Source organism: Accipiter gentilis, chromosome 15 (assembly GCF_929443795.1).
Source record: "Accipiter gentilis chromosome 15, bAccGen1.1, whole genome shotgun sequence".
In the NCBI taxonomy this organism is placed as follows: Eukaryota; Metazoa; Chordata; class Aves; order Accipitriformes; family Accipitridae; genus Astur; species Astur gentilis.
This window is the reverse complement of record NC_064894.1, coordinates 28,843,087-28,856,199: the sequence shown is the minus strand read 5'-3', so window position 1 is coordinate 28,856,199 and position 13,113 is coordinate 28,843,087. Positions and strand designations below refer to the sequence as shown.

At 41.1% G+C, this 13,113-nt stretch overlaps 1 protein-coding gene across 1 annotated transcript in view; it reads left to right on the top strand.

Annotated features, from left to right (window-relative positions):
- TRDN (triadin) overlaps window positions 1-13,113 on the top strand; it is a 236,153-nt gene that overhangs the window by 110,258 nt on the left and 112,782 nt on the right. The window contains exons 13-14 of the mRNA XM_049818154.1: window positions 1,143-1,205; window positions 2,039-2,101. Of these exons, the coding sequence (XP_049674111.1) occupies window positions 1,143-1,205; window positions 2,039-2,101 (126 nt within the window). The remainder of the gene's footprint in view (window positions 1-1,142; window positions 1,206-2,038; window positions 2,102-13,113) is intronic.

Sequence of the window (13,113 nt, the reverse complement as noted above, 5' to 3'; positions counted from 1 at the left end):
TTGTGGTAGCTAGAGAAGTGAAAAGTAAGTTTCTTCATTTTTCCTTTATCTTCATGTTAATTTATGCAAGGGATAATAACATATTTGCTTCCTGGATCTGCTGGCTTTAGAAAATATTCCTATATCTTAAATATTTTTCAAGTAAAGACAAGACTTGCTTAAAGGCTTATGGTCCAGTGTTCGTGCAGTTTTGTATGGTAATAAAACTTGGTTTCTTATCCACATTCATAACAGTAAAACATCACAAAAAGAAAAGTAGTTCCACTAACTACAGTAACACCCAAAGCCATGCAGCACAAACTGAAGGTAACAAATTTGGCTTTTTCTGGATGAGTAGTTAAAAAAACCATTTAGATTAGCTATTCTTGTACTCTGGTATTCTTCCCCATCAAAATGGGGATTCATTTCCCAAAGGAAAAATGAGAATTATAGCTTCTTCATTTCCTCTACTGAACTCTTAATTTTCTAATTAATAACATCCATGGAACAAGTACTGAAATTGTTGTAGCTTTTTGTAAAAGAAGCAAAAACATTATCCTTATTTCTACTGCTGTCTAATTAATTGACAAAATAGAGGCAGACACTTTTAAAAGAAAAAGTCATATTCTTTTGTTGATGATGCTTTAACTGCAATTCTCCATAAATGACTGAAGTCCTGTAATGACCATTTCAAAGGTTCAATTCATAAAAAGTGTTATAAAAATATATTATATATGCAGGCTTTTCATGGCGTTCTGCACTTATACCCAAGTACCACTTGCAAGTTTTGCTGCCATTCAGTCAGATTTTAAATAAGCAGCAGAACAGGTGTATGGCTACTGAATCACCACAATAAACTCTTTCTTACACCAGGTTAATGGGCATAATTTCTTGAATTAGTACTTCCTTAAGTAATTATCTGGTGTACCTACCGGTTCCAGTTCTATCCTCAGTGCCACATTCTGAGTATTAAGCTGTATTTCTGAGCTGCTGATAGTAAACTCCTCAAAAAGTGACCAGCTTATCAAATCTAGAACCTACTGCAGTTAGTCAAGGATTCCCATCCCAAATAATTATACATACCTCTGTGTGTGTGTGTGTGTGTGTGTATATCTAGCTAGCTATGTAAAAGTAGTCAGCTGAACTTTTATTTCCTTTTTTAGAGAGAAAAGAGGAAAAGAAAAAGGCTGATATAAAAAAGGCTACGACTGAAACCAAGAAGAAAGGTATGGTTTGGGAATGTTTTTTATTGGCCTCATTCAGCTTTTACTCCCACTCCTGGCTCAAATCCCGTTGGTTTTTATTAGGTTAATCCAATGCTTCTGGCTCTGTATTGTCCTTCTCTTAGTTGCTTAGTCACTATTTTGCATGTTACCATTTCTTCAGTATCTGTTCAGTGTCTGATATTTTCTAAACTCTTTCTAACAAAGAGAAAGTCCTTTTTGGTGGCCATCTATGGGCTTGTTAAACAATTTGATGGACTCCCTCTATATATCAGGACACAGTGATACTTCCATACACAAAACTCATGGGAGATATCACTCAGTTCATGGTACACCACTTTCTGAATGTGGGGTAGATTTCTTTATTTATATTATAGAATCGCAACCCAAACTTGCAGTGACCAAACTGCAAAGCCTTGATATCCATCTAAATAACATTTTGGATCATTCATTCCCAGGAAGCATCTAAAATCCACTAAGGTCTTGCTTTCATGGGAAAATATTTATGTCATTCATTATTTTTTAATGATCTCATTGCTACTGGAGCTTAAGCTAAAAGGTACCACATTCATGCACTGATGATTTTTGCCTAGCCTTTGATGAATTATTAAGGGTTCAAATCATCCATAGTTGATGCATACTGATTAATTTTCATTTGCAGCTGATTGCTCTGTGGCTAGTTGGGTGCAAGTGCTATAAGGGAATAATCTGAACTAAACTCCCAAATAAGTCACAATTTTTTCAGCATGTGCCCACCAGGACTTGGCTGACTGCATATTTGAGTGTATGATTCAGAGTTCTAGCATATCAAATTACTTTCTTTAATTAAATCTTAGAAAAAGAAGGAAAAAAAGAGAAAGCTCATGAGAAGACAGCTGTCCCTGAAATTAAAAAAGCAGGTAAGAAATTGAAGTCTGTGTTTCTCTGCAGTAGATATCTGACTATTTAGTGTAAGCACTTTCAGGTTTTAAGCATTTGAGATGATAGAGTTGTATGTAATTCATTATCACTTAGAAATCCAAGCTGGAGAGAGAGATATATATAATACATATCACCGTATATTTTTATATATATATATAAGTGTAATGTGTGTCCATTATATTATAGAGTACTTTACGCATATTATATATAGGCATATACGTATGTGTATATATAATACATGTAATTTTCAATTCTGTGAGCTTGGGATTTTTACAAAAACTTTAGAAACACTGCTTTTTCTTATACACTAAATCAGTCGAGAGGATAAGTAGTTTCAAAGGGTGCATGGCATGGAAAGACTGAATGGAGTGCATAGATTTTTGCATTAATTATTTCAGAAATTCAGCTTATTTTAAGTAATAAACAGAAACATCAGCATACCAAAACAGTTAATGTGGTAGAAAATAGTTATCTTTCTGAGGCTTTCTCTACACCCAGAAAATAATTTTTTCAAAAGTTAAACATAAAGTTAGTGAGAGTCCTGAACCTCATTGATTGTGTTCCATGCTATTTAGCATAAAAAGATAAATTTTTCATAAAGATTAGAAATTAACATTTGGGTCTTGTCTACACTAAAATTGTTGTAAATTTCCTTTCCCATTATTTCACTAAATTTGCAAGTAGGTTTCATGCACAAATACAAACATATCTCCAGTAAGTGACACAGTATCATTAAAATCAAGTCTCATTAAAATCAAGAAGAAGCAAAATGATCAAGTCTAGTGGTTTGGTCATCATCTTAATATCTAGAAACACTGATTCTACTTGCTGCTTTGTCAGAGAGTTTCTATATATCCTTCTACGAGCCATCAAGTACTCGGATGAACATTTCTGTAGACTAGAGTAATGCCTAAAACCATGGAGAAAGGTTTAAAATAGGATTGAAAGATTCAGGGCTATAGTTTCTATGTCCTCAAGGCAAGCCTTGTACTCTGTTATGTAATTATTCAAATCTGTTGAATTTTATCAAAAGCCAAAAGGATATATATCCCATTGTTTACTAACATTGTAGATTATGTATGCAAATTTCAATAAGCAACTGGCTTTTTGCCATTGAGTTGTACGTGGTCCACGTAAGCTTTCCTATTCAAGTGTTTATGGACGGGAAGAAAAATGTTAATTTATGTTTGGTACAATATAAAAATACACAGAATGACACAGAATACCTTGGAGTACCATCCCGGTAGCCCCCTACAACATAAAAATACACAGAACGACACAGAATACCTTGGAGTACTATCCTGGTAGCCCCGTATTTAAATAGGCTTCAGTCTTTTATAGTAGGGAGTGGCACACTGGGGAAGGGATGGGGATGAAAGGGAATACTCTTTTCCAAGTTAAGTTGCATATTCAAATGTATAAACACAGATTTAAAAAGAAAATAAGCTGACAATTCAAATATCTTTTCTAATTTTATTCTGGTTCTAAGCTTGTATTTCACTTGAGAATACAGAATTGTAAAAGATTACATTTTATGGCAGAGCTGCAGCATAAAGTTATTAATATGTTCATCTTCACAAGCTGTTGCTAAATCCAGTGAGTCATCCTACCAATGCCAGAAAGACACAAATGAGACAAACCGAGACATCTGCACATTTCTGTCCCTTTTATTAGCTCCGTAGGTTGTTGCATTTTGAAGAGTTTACTAGCCTTTGTGCAAGAGGATGGTAATCCATAATATATTCTAGCTACACATGTTGCTGTTATTCCTCATTCAGCTTGCTCTTTGAATGCATGTGTACTTTCTAGCTTTGACTGGCAGCACCTATTGTTATCCCTAAAAGGTTTTAAGCCTGAAATAATTGCCACATTTGATCAACAGAATAGTAGGGCATAGCCCAGTTCTGAAATGAGGCACCTCAACGTCTGATAGTATTTACATGCTTTGGGCAGACACGGCAAAAGAAGCTCAGAGCGCCTGAATCAGCAGCGCAGATAAGCATCCAAAAGCAAGAGTGTAGGAACAGCTTCCAATTTTCTTACCTTTTCCCATTAAAAGGCTAGGCGGAGGCCACCGCGTTAAAAATAACCTCCTCACTCTGGTGTCCAAATCCTCGCTGGATGCCCCCGGTTTTTGTGTCGTGTTTTGCTCCCCCCACCCTTCGCGACCCTCCTCGCCGTCCCCGTGCCGGCAGGGACCCCGCTCCCACCTCTGCTCCTCATCCTCGCCTACCTCCTCCCAGAAGATTCAGCCCTGCCAGGAGGCCCGTCAACCGGGCTTTCCCCACGGTGGTGCGTAGAGGCGGTCAGGTGCGAGAGAGACCGAGCGGAGGAGATGCTCCGTAAGCATTAAGTGATAAAAACATCTCTAAAATAATGCTCTGAGAGCAGCACTTCCCCCTCTTCCCCTCCATCTCTCTTCCTCTAACAAGGAATGCTTGTGATTGCTAATACTGAATATTCTTGCTGATTAATATTTTCGATTAGCCCTTTTGTCCAGGAGACAATTTTATCTCTGGCATTACCAGAATGGAGTTTTTTATTGCTCTCCATTAACTGCATCCCTGTGATGTATTTGTTTATTTGCATGCTGGCGCTCTCGTTCTCCATTCCTCTCTTCCTCCATTCCTCTCTCTCTCTTTCTGCTGCTGCAGAGGAGCAAGAGTCATCTAATGTGCAATGTTCTTAGTCTTTAGTACAGAGTGAACTGAATGATTCTTAATTAGCTTTTAAAAATGCATTGTAGATAAAACCACATTAATCCTCTGACCTTCAGCTCATACAAAAACATTGTGTTAATTGTCCTGAAAAATAGATAATTCCATTGTTACAAACTCAGAGGTCTTGCTTAAACAAACATAATTGTCAGACACAAGGGTCTGGCACAGTCACACTTCAAAACATTGTACAAAAATCTATCCAGCGCTACTCTGGAGAAAGAAGGAGCTGCATCTCCAAATCCCCATGAAGGGGCTTGCTGAGCCTCGGCAGAGACAAGCCTTTGCCAGGCTCTTCCAAAGCTCCCGGTGGTTGGGGCGCGTTGGTGTGGAGGGGTCCAGCCTGCAACCTGACTGAGGAAGGGGACCCTCTCTCTTAAAACTTTGGTGTCCAGCCCTGCAGGAAAATGAATATGCAGAGGTTGGTGTTTTCAGGTACTCATAGTTTGCTTGCAGAGTGTTTCCTGATGGTCCCTTTCTCAGAGTCTCAACAGTCTGGAGCTTTTCTGCTCCTTCTTGTATCAGCTTTCCTAAAACTTCGTGATGTTCAAACACAGCCTTTGCCTTTAAGTTTGATTGCTGCAAACTCCTTTCCCACTTTGTTTTGGTTCTCACAACAAATAACGTAGGTAATAAATGAGCTTATAAAGCAATGAAAATGTCAGCCTGGATCATCACACCATTTCCTAACTAAAGCTCTGCTCAGCTGTCATTGATGATCTTGCCTTCCTGTTATTGCTGAATAATTTCAAATAATAATGGTAATAAAAATACCTAGGTCTTGTGCAGCATTTTTTGATAGTAAATCTTAGAACCACTTTAGAAGTACAGTCAGTGCCTTTTCCTCCGCTTGCCACACAGGGAAATTTGGGTATAGACGTGTGACCCAGGCCAGCTGTCCACGGGCTTATGAAATATATCTTCTTGTCCTGGTTTCAGCTGGGATAGAGTTAATTGTCTTCCTAGTAGCTGGTACGGTGCTATGTTTTGAGTTCAGTATGAGAAGAATGTTGATAATACTGACATTTTCAGTTGTTGCTAAGTAGTGTTTAGACTAAAGTCAAGGATTTTTCAGCTTCTCCTGCCCAGCCAGCAAGAAGGCTGGAGGGGCACAAGAAGCTGGGAGGGGACACAGCCAGGGCAGCTGACCCAAACTGGCCAAAGGGGTATTCCAGACCATGTGACGTCATGTCCAGTATATAAACTGGGGGAGGTTGGCCTGGGAGGGATCGCTGCTTGGGAAACAAGCTCTGGTCGGTGGGTGGTGAGCAATTGCGTTTTGCATGGCTTGTTTTGTATATTCCAATCCTTTTATTATTGTTGTTATTATGATTATTAGTTTCTTCCTTTCTGTTCTACTGAACTGTTCTTATCTCAACCCATGAGTTTTACTTCTTTTCCTGATTTTCTCCCCCATCCCACTGCGGGGGGGGGTGGGCGGGGGGAGTGAGTGAGCAGCTGCGTGGTGCTTAGTTGCTGGCTGGGGTTAAACCACGACACCTCTGAATGCAAAACCAATGCTAGCTGGATTAAAGATCCCAAACTTTTAGAAACTTTGATCACTTCCCTAATGAAAAACCAGGGACACCAGCCAATGCAAATGATGTTTAGGAAGAAAATGTTTTTGCTTAAAACCATAAGGCCTGATCAGCTGGACAAGTGTTCAAAAATCCCTACCCTCTGACCCCCAGTCACAAACGTTTTAAGGGTGTCAAACACAGGTACCTCCCTGAGCAGTTCTGCTTAGCAGAGATAAAACAAGTCAAGGTCTTGGTGTGCAGATCCACTCACCCCAGATCAGGAAGCACGATCTGACTTGTATTGTGTTGGTACACGCATGCTCCCAACAGAGCATCCAAGCCCTTATGAAGGAGCATTGCAGCCTCTATCTAAATCAGGGAGCTAGGTTGCGGTGGTTGCACATCCCGTGTTGTGGATGCATCAATCATAGAATCATTTAGGTTGGAAAAGACATTTAAGATCATCGAGTACAACCATAAACCAATACTGCCAAGTCCACCACTAAACCATAGAATCATAGAATCATAGAACCATTTAGGTTGAAAAAGACCTTCAAGATCATCGAGTCCAACCATCAACCATGCCCACTAAACCATGTTCTGGAATATCTTGTTTATGCACTTTTTGAATACCTCCAAGGATGGTGACTCCACTAGTTCCCTCACTAGCCTGTTCCAATGTCTGACAACCTTTTCAGTAAATAAATTTTTCCTAATATCCAACTTAAACCTCCCTTGCCACAACTTGAGGCCATTTCCTCTCGTCCTATCTCCAGCCACCTGACAGAAGAGACCAGCACCCACCTCACCACAACCCTCCTCTCAGGTAGTTGCAGAGAGCGATCAGGTCTCCCCTCAGCCTCCTCTTCTCAGATTAAACAGCCCCAGATCCCTCAGCCGCTCCTCATCAGACTTGTGCTCCAGGCCCCTCACCAGCTTCGTTGCCCTTCTCTGGACACGCTCCAGCACCTCCATGTCTTTCCTGCAGTGAGGGGCCCAAAACTGAACACAGGACTCGAGGTGCGGCCTCACCAGTGCCCAGTACAGGGGAACAACCACCTCCCTGCTCCTGCTGGCCACACTATTTCTGATGCTGGCCAGGATGCTCTTGGCCGCCTTGGCCACCTGGGCACACTGCTGGCTCGTATCCAGCTGGCTGTCAGCCATATTCAGCCGGCTGTTGGCCAACACCCCCAGGTCCTTTTCCACCAGACAGCTTTCCAGCCACTCTTCCCCAAGCCCGTAGCGCTGCATGGGGTTGTTGTGACCCAAGTGCAGGACCCGGCACTCGGCCTTGTAGAACCTCATACGATTGGCCTCAGCCCATCGATCCAGCCTGTCCAGATCCCTCTGTAGAGCCTTCCTGCCCTCCAGCAGATCAACACTGCTGCCCAACTTGGTGCTGTCTGCAATCTTATTGAGGGTGCACTCGATCCCCTCGTCCAGATCATTGATGATATATCTGTGCTGCATGATACCATGTCATGTGTTTCACGGCAGCCAGTGATAGCAGAGGAGGGGAGTAGTGATGTCTCTTTAGCTACCAAAATAAATCTTTTCCTTCTGAATAGGAAAAGTCTCTGAGGACTTAAAGTTACAAATACTGGGGTACATTTTAATGATGCCACTGTAACAATCAAGTGAACTTGCTCTGCAGTCATGAAAAAAATAAACTAAAAGTTAATCTCAGATGTAAAAATTGAAAACATTACCTTATGGCTGCCACAGAACCAGGTTAACCAGGTTATTCTTGCTACTGTGTCATCCAGTGAGATCATGTCAGTGGGGGGAAAGTATGTTTAATAACGCTTTGGAGGAGGGATGTTCTAGTACAAGGTGAGCAGACCAGAGTAGAGATGATCAGGCAAGACCAAACAAGATCTACCAGGTCCCAGTGATTTTTTGCATGGGTTGACTGCAGATGCATTTGCATCAGCTGTATTTTCTTTGCTTTAAAGGCCAGTCTTTGTAATTTGCAAAAGAAGCAATGATTTAATAGGAAATGGAGGGGAAAGACCATTTTATACACCCACAGTGTGTTCTTTGTTATTGTGCTCTATACAGACAGGAAGACAAATTCTTCTGTTCATTTTTAAATTCCTGGTCTGAACAACAAAAAAAATCCATTTAATTTTGTGACTTCCTTGGCTCAACCGTTACCCTTGCAGTCTTGATATTAATCCTTCCATTATAATAAGAGAACAACTACTGACACCTGGTGGCCAATTATCTTTCTCTGTCATTCTATGTGCCTGGGTTTTTTGTTGTTTGCTTTCAAATGTGGCTATTTAAAGAGTTTGCTGATGAAATGATGAACCTATTGCGTATTCCCCTATGCTCCTTATCCTAATTCTTTCACAGCTAGAAAGGTGTTAGAATGTCATCCAAATGTGACACCATTCTCAGAAGAAAGATTTTGGAATGACAGTACTTTCAGCACTGCAAAAAAAAGTAAAAATGAATTAAAATATACTTTATGGCATAAGTTGATACTTAGAAAAGAACCCATGCTTGGCACATCCACTGATCTAGAGTAGATGCACACCACGCTGCCTGACATGCTTTGGTTTGATCCATCTGCAATGGATTGAACGCTTCATCTGGGATCCAAATGCTGATCCCAGATTTTTTTTGGATGAGCAAATGGGAAGTGCTTGCACACATTTGTAGGAAGACATCTCTGTTGTCTCTCAAGAGCAGGGTTTGAACCTCCTCACTCTGTCCTGCCTACTCCCAGGAGTGTATTTCCAGCTAGGAAAAAACTGAAGTGCTGACAGCTTTCAGCAGCCCAGTTTGGGCACTGCTGTGTGTCTCGTGTTCCCTAATGTGATAGACGTCACACGGTAGATGTCAGCAGATGGGAGGGTGCACCCCAATATCAGATCTGCAAAGGTCAGTGAGATGTAGAGGCTGTCTCAATTTAGGCTGCTTACAAGGGCAAAATAAAGTTGTGAAGCTGGACCAAGAGACCCCAAAGCATTTTGAAAGTGGCTGGTCACATACGGAAAACAAAACATGTTTATTCACGAATTTTCTTGTGGCTTATTAGACAAAGTATGAAGAAAAGGTAAAAAACGGCAGTGGTGAGGAACTGGGGTGCACGTATATGTGTTACTGTGCATTTTGGATTGGCCAGGCCTGTTTTCAGAGTGGCTGCTACAACATGTAGAAGGTAGGAGTTTTGAGGGGTAGAACCCTGTCTGACTGTTTCTTTGCTTTTTTTTCTTTTTTTTTTATGAAAAAATACACTGTAATGGGTTGACCCAGGCCAGCAGCTAAACACCCACACAGCCACTCACTCAATCCCCACCCACCAACCGGACGGGGGAGAGAACAGGAAAAGCAAAAATGAAAAAACTCATGGGTCGAGACAAAGACAGCTTAACAAGTGAAAAAAAGAGGGGGAAAAACCAAGTGCTGCAATGGCAGTCGCTCACCACCTCCCACAAGCAGACCAATGCCCAGCCAGCCTGAGCAACAGCCACCCTTCTCCCTGTTCTTCTCTAACCTCAGTTTTTATTGCTGAGCATGTCATTATATGGCACGGAATATCCCTTTGGTGAATTTGGGTCAGCTATCGCAGCCGTGTCCCTCCCAGGCTCTTCCAAGCTTAGTGGGGCCAGGCAGAGTGCGAAAAAGAGAAAACCTTGATGCTATGCAAGCACTGTTCAGCAATAGCCAAAATACTGGTGTGTTAACAATGTTTGAGCCACAAATCCAAAACATAGCACCATATAGGCTGCTATAAAGAAAATTAATGCCATCCCAGCCAGACCCAGCACAGGAACCTATAATTCATGTTTATTTGCAGCTAGGTTTAGAAAGATTAGGAGGAGAGACAAATGTAAAAATTAAGTAACAGAAATAATAAGCAATGAGTTGCCTAGTGATTCCTCATGCAGACAAATGAATGTATAAGAGCAATAATTAAGGGAGCACAGTGTGTTACGAGTTGAGAGTAAATTTAGGAACAAATCATGTTAAAGCACACACACACAAAAAAAGAAAGATCAAGTTATGGACCTTAGAACTGTGTGATCCTTCTCTAGGGCATTACTTATCAATATTCTTTTGACAGCTTTCTCTGCTAGACTGTTCATCCACTTGTACATTTCTGCAAGGGCCATGACTTGGCTTGCTGTGTGTTTGCACAACCTTCAGCAAAGACCCTGGCTCCAGTCTCATCTTAACTATTATTTCAATTGGTAATATCATTATATGAATCAATGCCTGTACACCAAAGCCTATAAAAAACATCTAGTTTTCCCAGCTGGCTGACTGGAGCTTCAAGTTTCATCTCCTGTACTACAGGCTGATTCATTCCTGACTAATAACTTGCTCATGACACTATTATGCACATCAGGCCCATCCTGATTTTTTTTTTCTTTCCTACTCCTCCTTTCCTGGATCCTATTCATAGCTCACCTGCTGTTTCCTGACATTTTTGCATTAGTGGAGGCTTCTGCTTTGAGCCATAAGCTACACACCCAGCTCTCAGCACTGGTTGTATTTACTAACTCACAGAAATGCTGGATTAGGGTTTCTACACAGTTACCAGCAGGTGATGTTATTTACTCCTCCTTCTCTGACACAGACAGGGTTTAGTGGCATCTCTTGACTTTGATAACAATTTCCTGTTTGTGGGGCTTTGTACAACAAAATCACAGAAAGTGGAGATGGAAATGACCTACTAGGTCATCTAATCCTTCCCTCTGGCAATGCAGGATAATTCCTTACAGAATATCTTCAAGTGCTTTACCCAGTTTAGTTTTAAATGTCTGAAGTAAGTAGACCTCCATCAATTCCCACAGAAGATTATTCTACAACCTAATAGATCTCACAGTTAAGAAGTATTTTCATTCCAGTCTGCCTAAATTTTCCTTTGCTTAATTTTATCCCATTACTCAGAGTTATATTCTCTTGTGACACCCAAATATAGTCTTTCTAACCTCAGGGCCCAATTCCCTACTGCCTCATGTGTTATATTGCCACTTACATTTACATCTGGAAAGTAGCTTTAAAAGTGACAAGGTGAAAGGCAAGTTGAGGTTGATATTTTCTCATACAGCTGTGAAATTATAAACATTGCAACAGGGGACACAGACCATGGCCACACATCACCTGTCTACAAGGCACTGGTGAGACTGGAACTTGCGTGTCGATACGGTGTCCAAATTGGAGAAAGAACAGAAAAAAGTCACTCAAGTTATTTACAAATTAAGGATATTCTTCACAGAGAGGAATAAAGTATTCTATTCATCTCTTCAGGAAGAGGTGACTTTATTATTGTGGATACTAAGTACCTTCACAGAAAAAAAAAAAAAAAAAAAAAAAAAAAGATTCTGGCTGCTATAGCTCTCTTTAATCTAGTAGGAAGAGTTTAACAAGAATGAATGACCGGGAGCTGAAGCTAACTGAATCCAGACTGAAAATGAGGTACATGTTCTTAACACTAAGCGTGATAAACTACCACAGCGTAGGGTGGATATTGCTTTCCCTGATGTCTGCAGAAGATGATTGTTTACCTAATGGAAGATACACATCAGGTGAAAAGGTGCCTCATTGAAATATAGGAGTCTCTGACAACAAAGTGTCGGACTAGATAACCCGATGGCGTGTTCTAGCCTTGAACATTATGGAGGTATATCCTCAGAGATGCACATGATAAGTTAAAAGAGAATGCAGTGGAGATTCAGTGCAGGAATGCAGCTGGAGAGAACCGTCTTGCAGGTTGATTGGAAAAATGGAAATTCCTTTCTGCATTACTTTTATAAGCCTTTGTAAGCTGAACACATGACTGGTAGCCATCCTCTAACTACTCAGTCTTCCATGGAAAATAGGAAAGCCTGCTTTTCTAATTGATATTTCCAGAAATCAAGAGACAGATATGACTATTCAGTAAAAATCAAAATGTATCTCCCCAAACAGATAAAAACAGAAGAACAAAAACAGGGTCACAGTGAGGGAGAAGGCAAAAAATCCCGCAGAGCAGAGATGCAAACACAGCAGAAAAGTAATTCCCATGGTCTCCATGTGACTGGCTGTTAAGGGAGTCTGCTCCCAAAACAAGACAAAAGGCAGCTCAAATATGTCCTACACTGAAAGTTTCAAAGCACTCAGTGGACTTTGAAGTCTATCCTCCATCATCAGCAGTGATTGACAACATGATTTCAAAGACATTTAAGTGCCTAAAGATGTAGCATGGCACCTGGTGGGATTTATAAGCCCGTCAAAGTAGGCCGGGCACATAACTCCCATTGATTTTCTGTGAGAACTGAGCTCCTAAACACCTCTACCACTTTTGAATAAAGTACAGAGGCTGCAAGGTCGCTGTGGTGTTTCTGAAAACATAGTCCCTTACTGCCTGTTGAAAGAGTTCTTTGGCTGGGAATGATGACATCATTCATACCGAGATCAAGCCAAACACTTATGCCCTTCCAGGACACGGTTAGGCTTCAGTGTTCAAGAGCTAGAAATGAGGTGAAATGCAAAGAGGTAAAGAGTTAGAAACAAGTTTTCTTGCCTTCCCCTCGTCTCTCCCTCATGTCTCCGTAACGACTGGCTCAATGCAAAACTGACTCTCCGTTGCGATTGAGGTGGCAGCTCCGAGGTGGAAGACTGACCTCCTCTCATTTGGTACGAACTGGCTTTGGAGGAAACTCTGCCTCCCTTCCCGTCCTCGCCCACCTCCAGGTGTTGTGCAAAGCAAACTCTAGTAGAGAAGGTGAATATTCGCTGTCTGAGTGCCTGCTC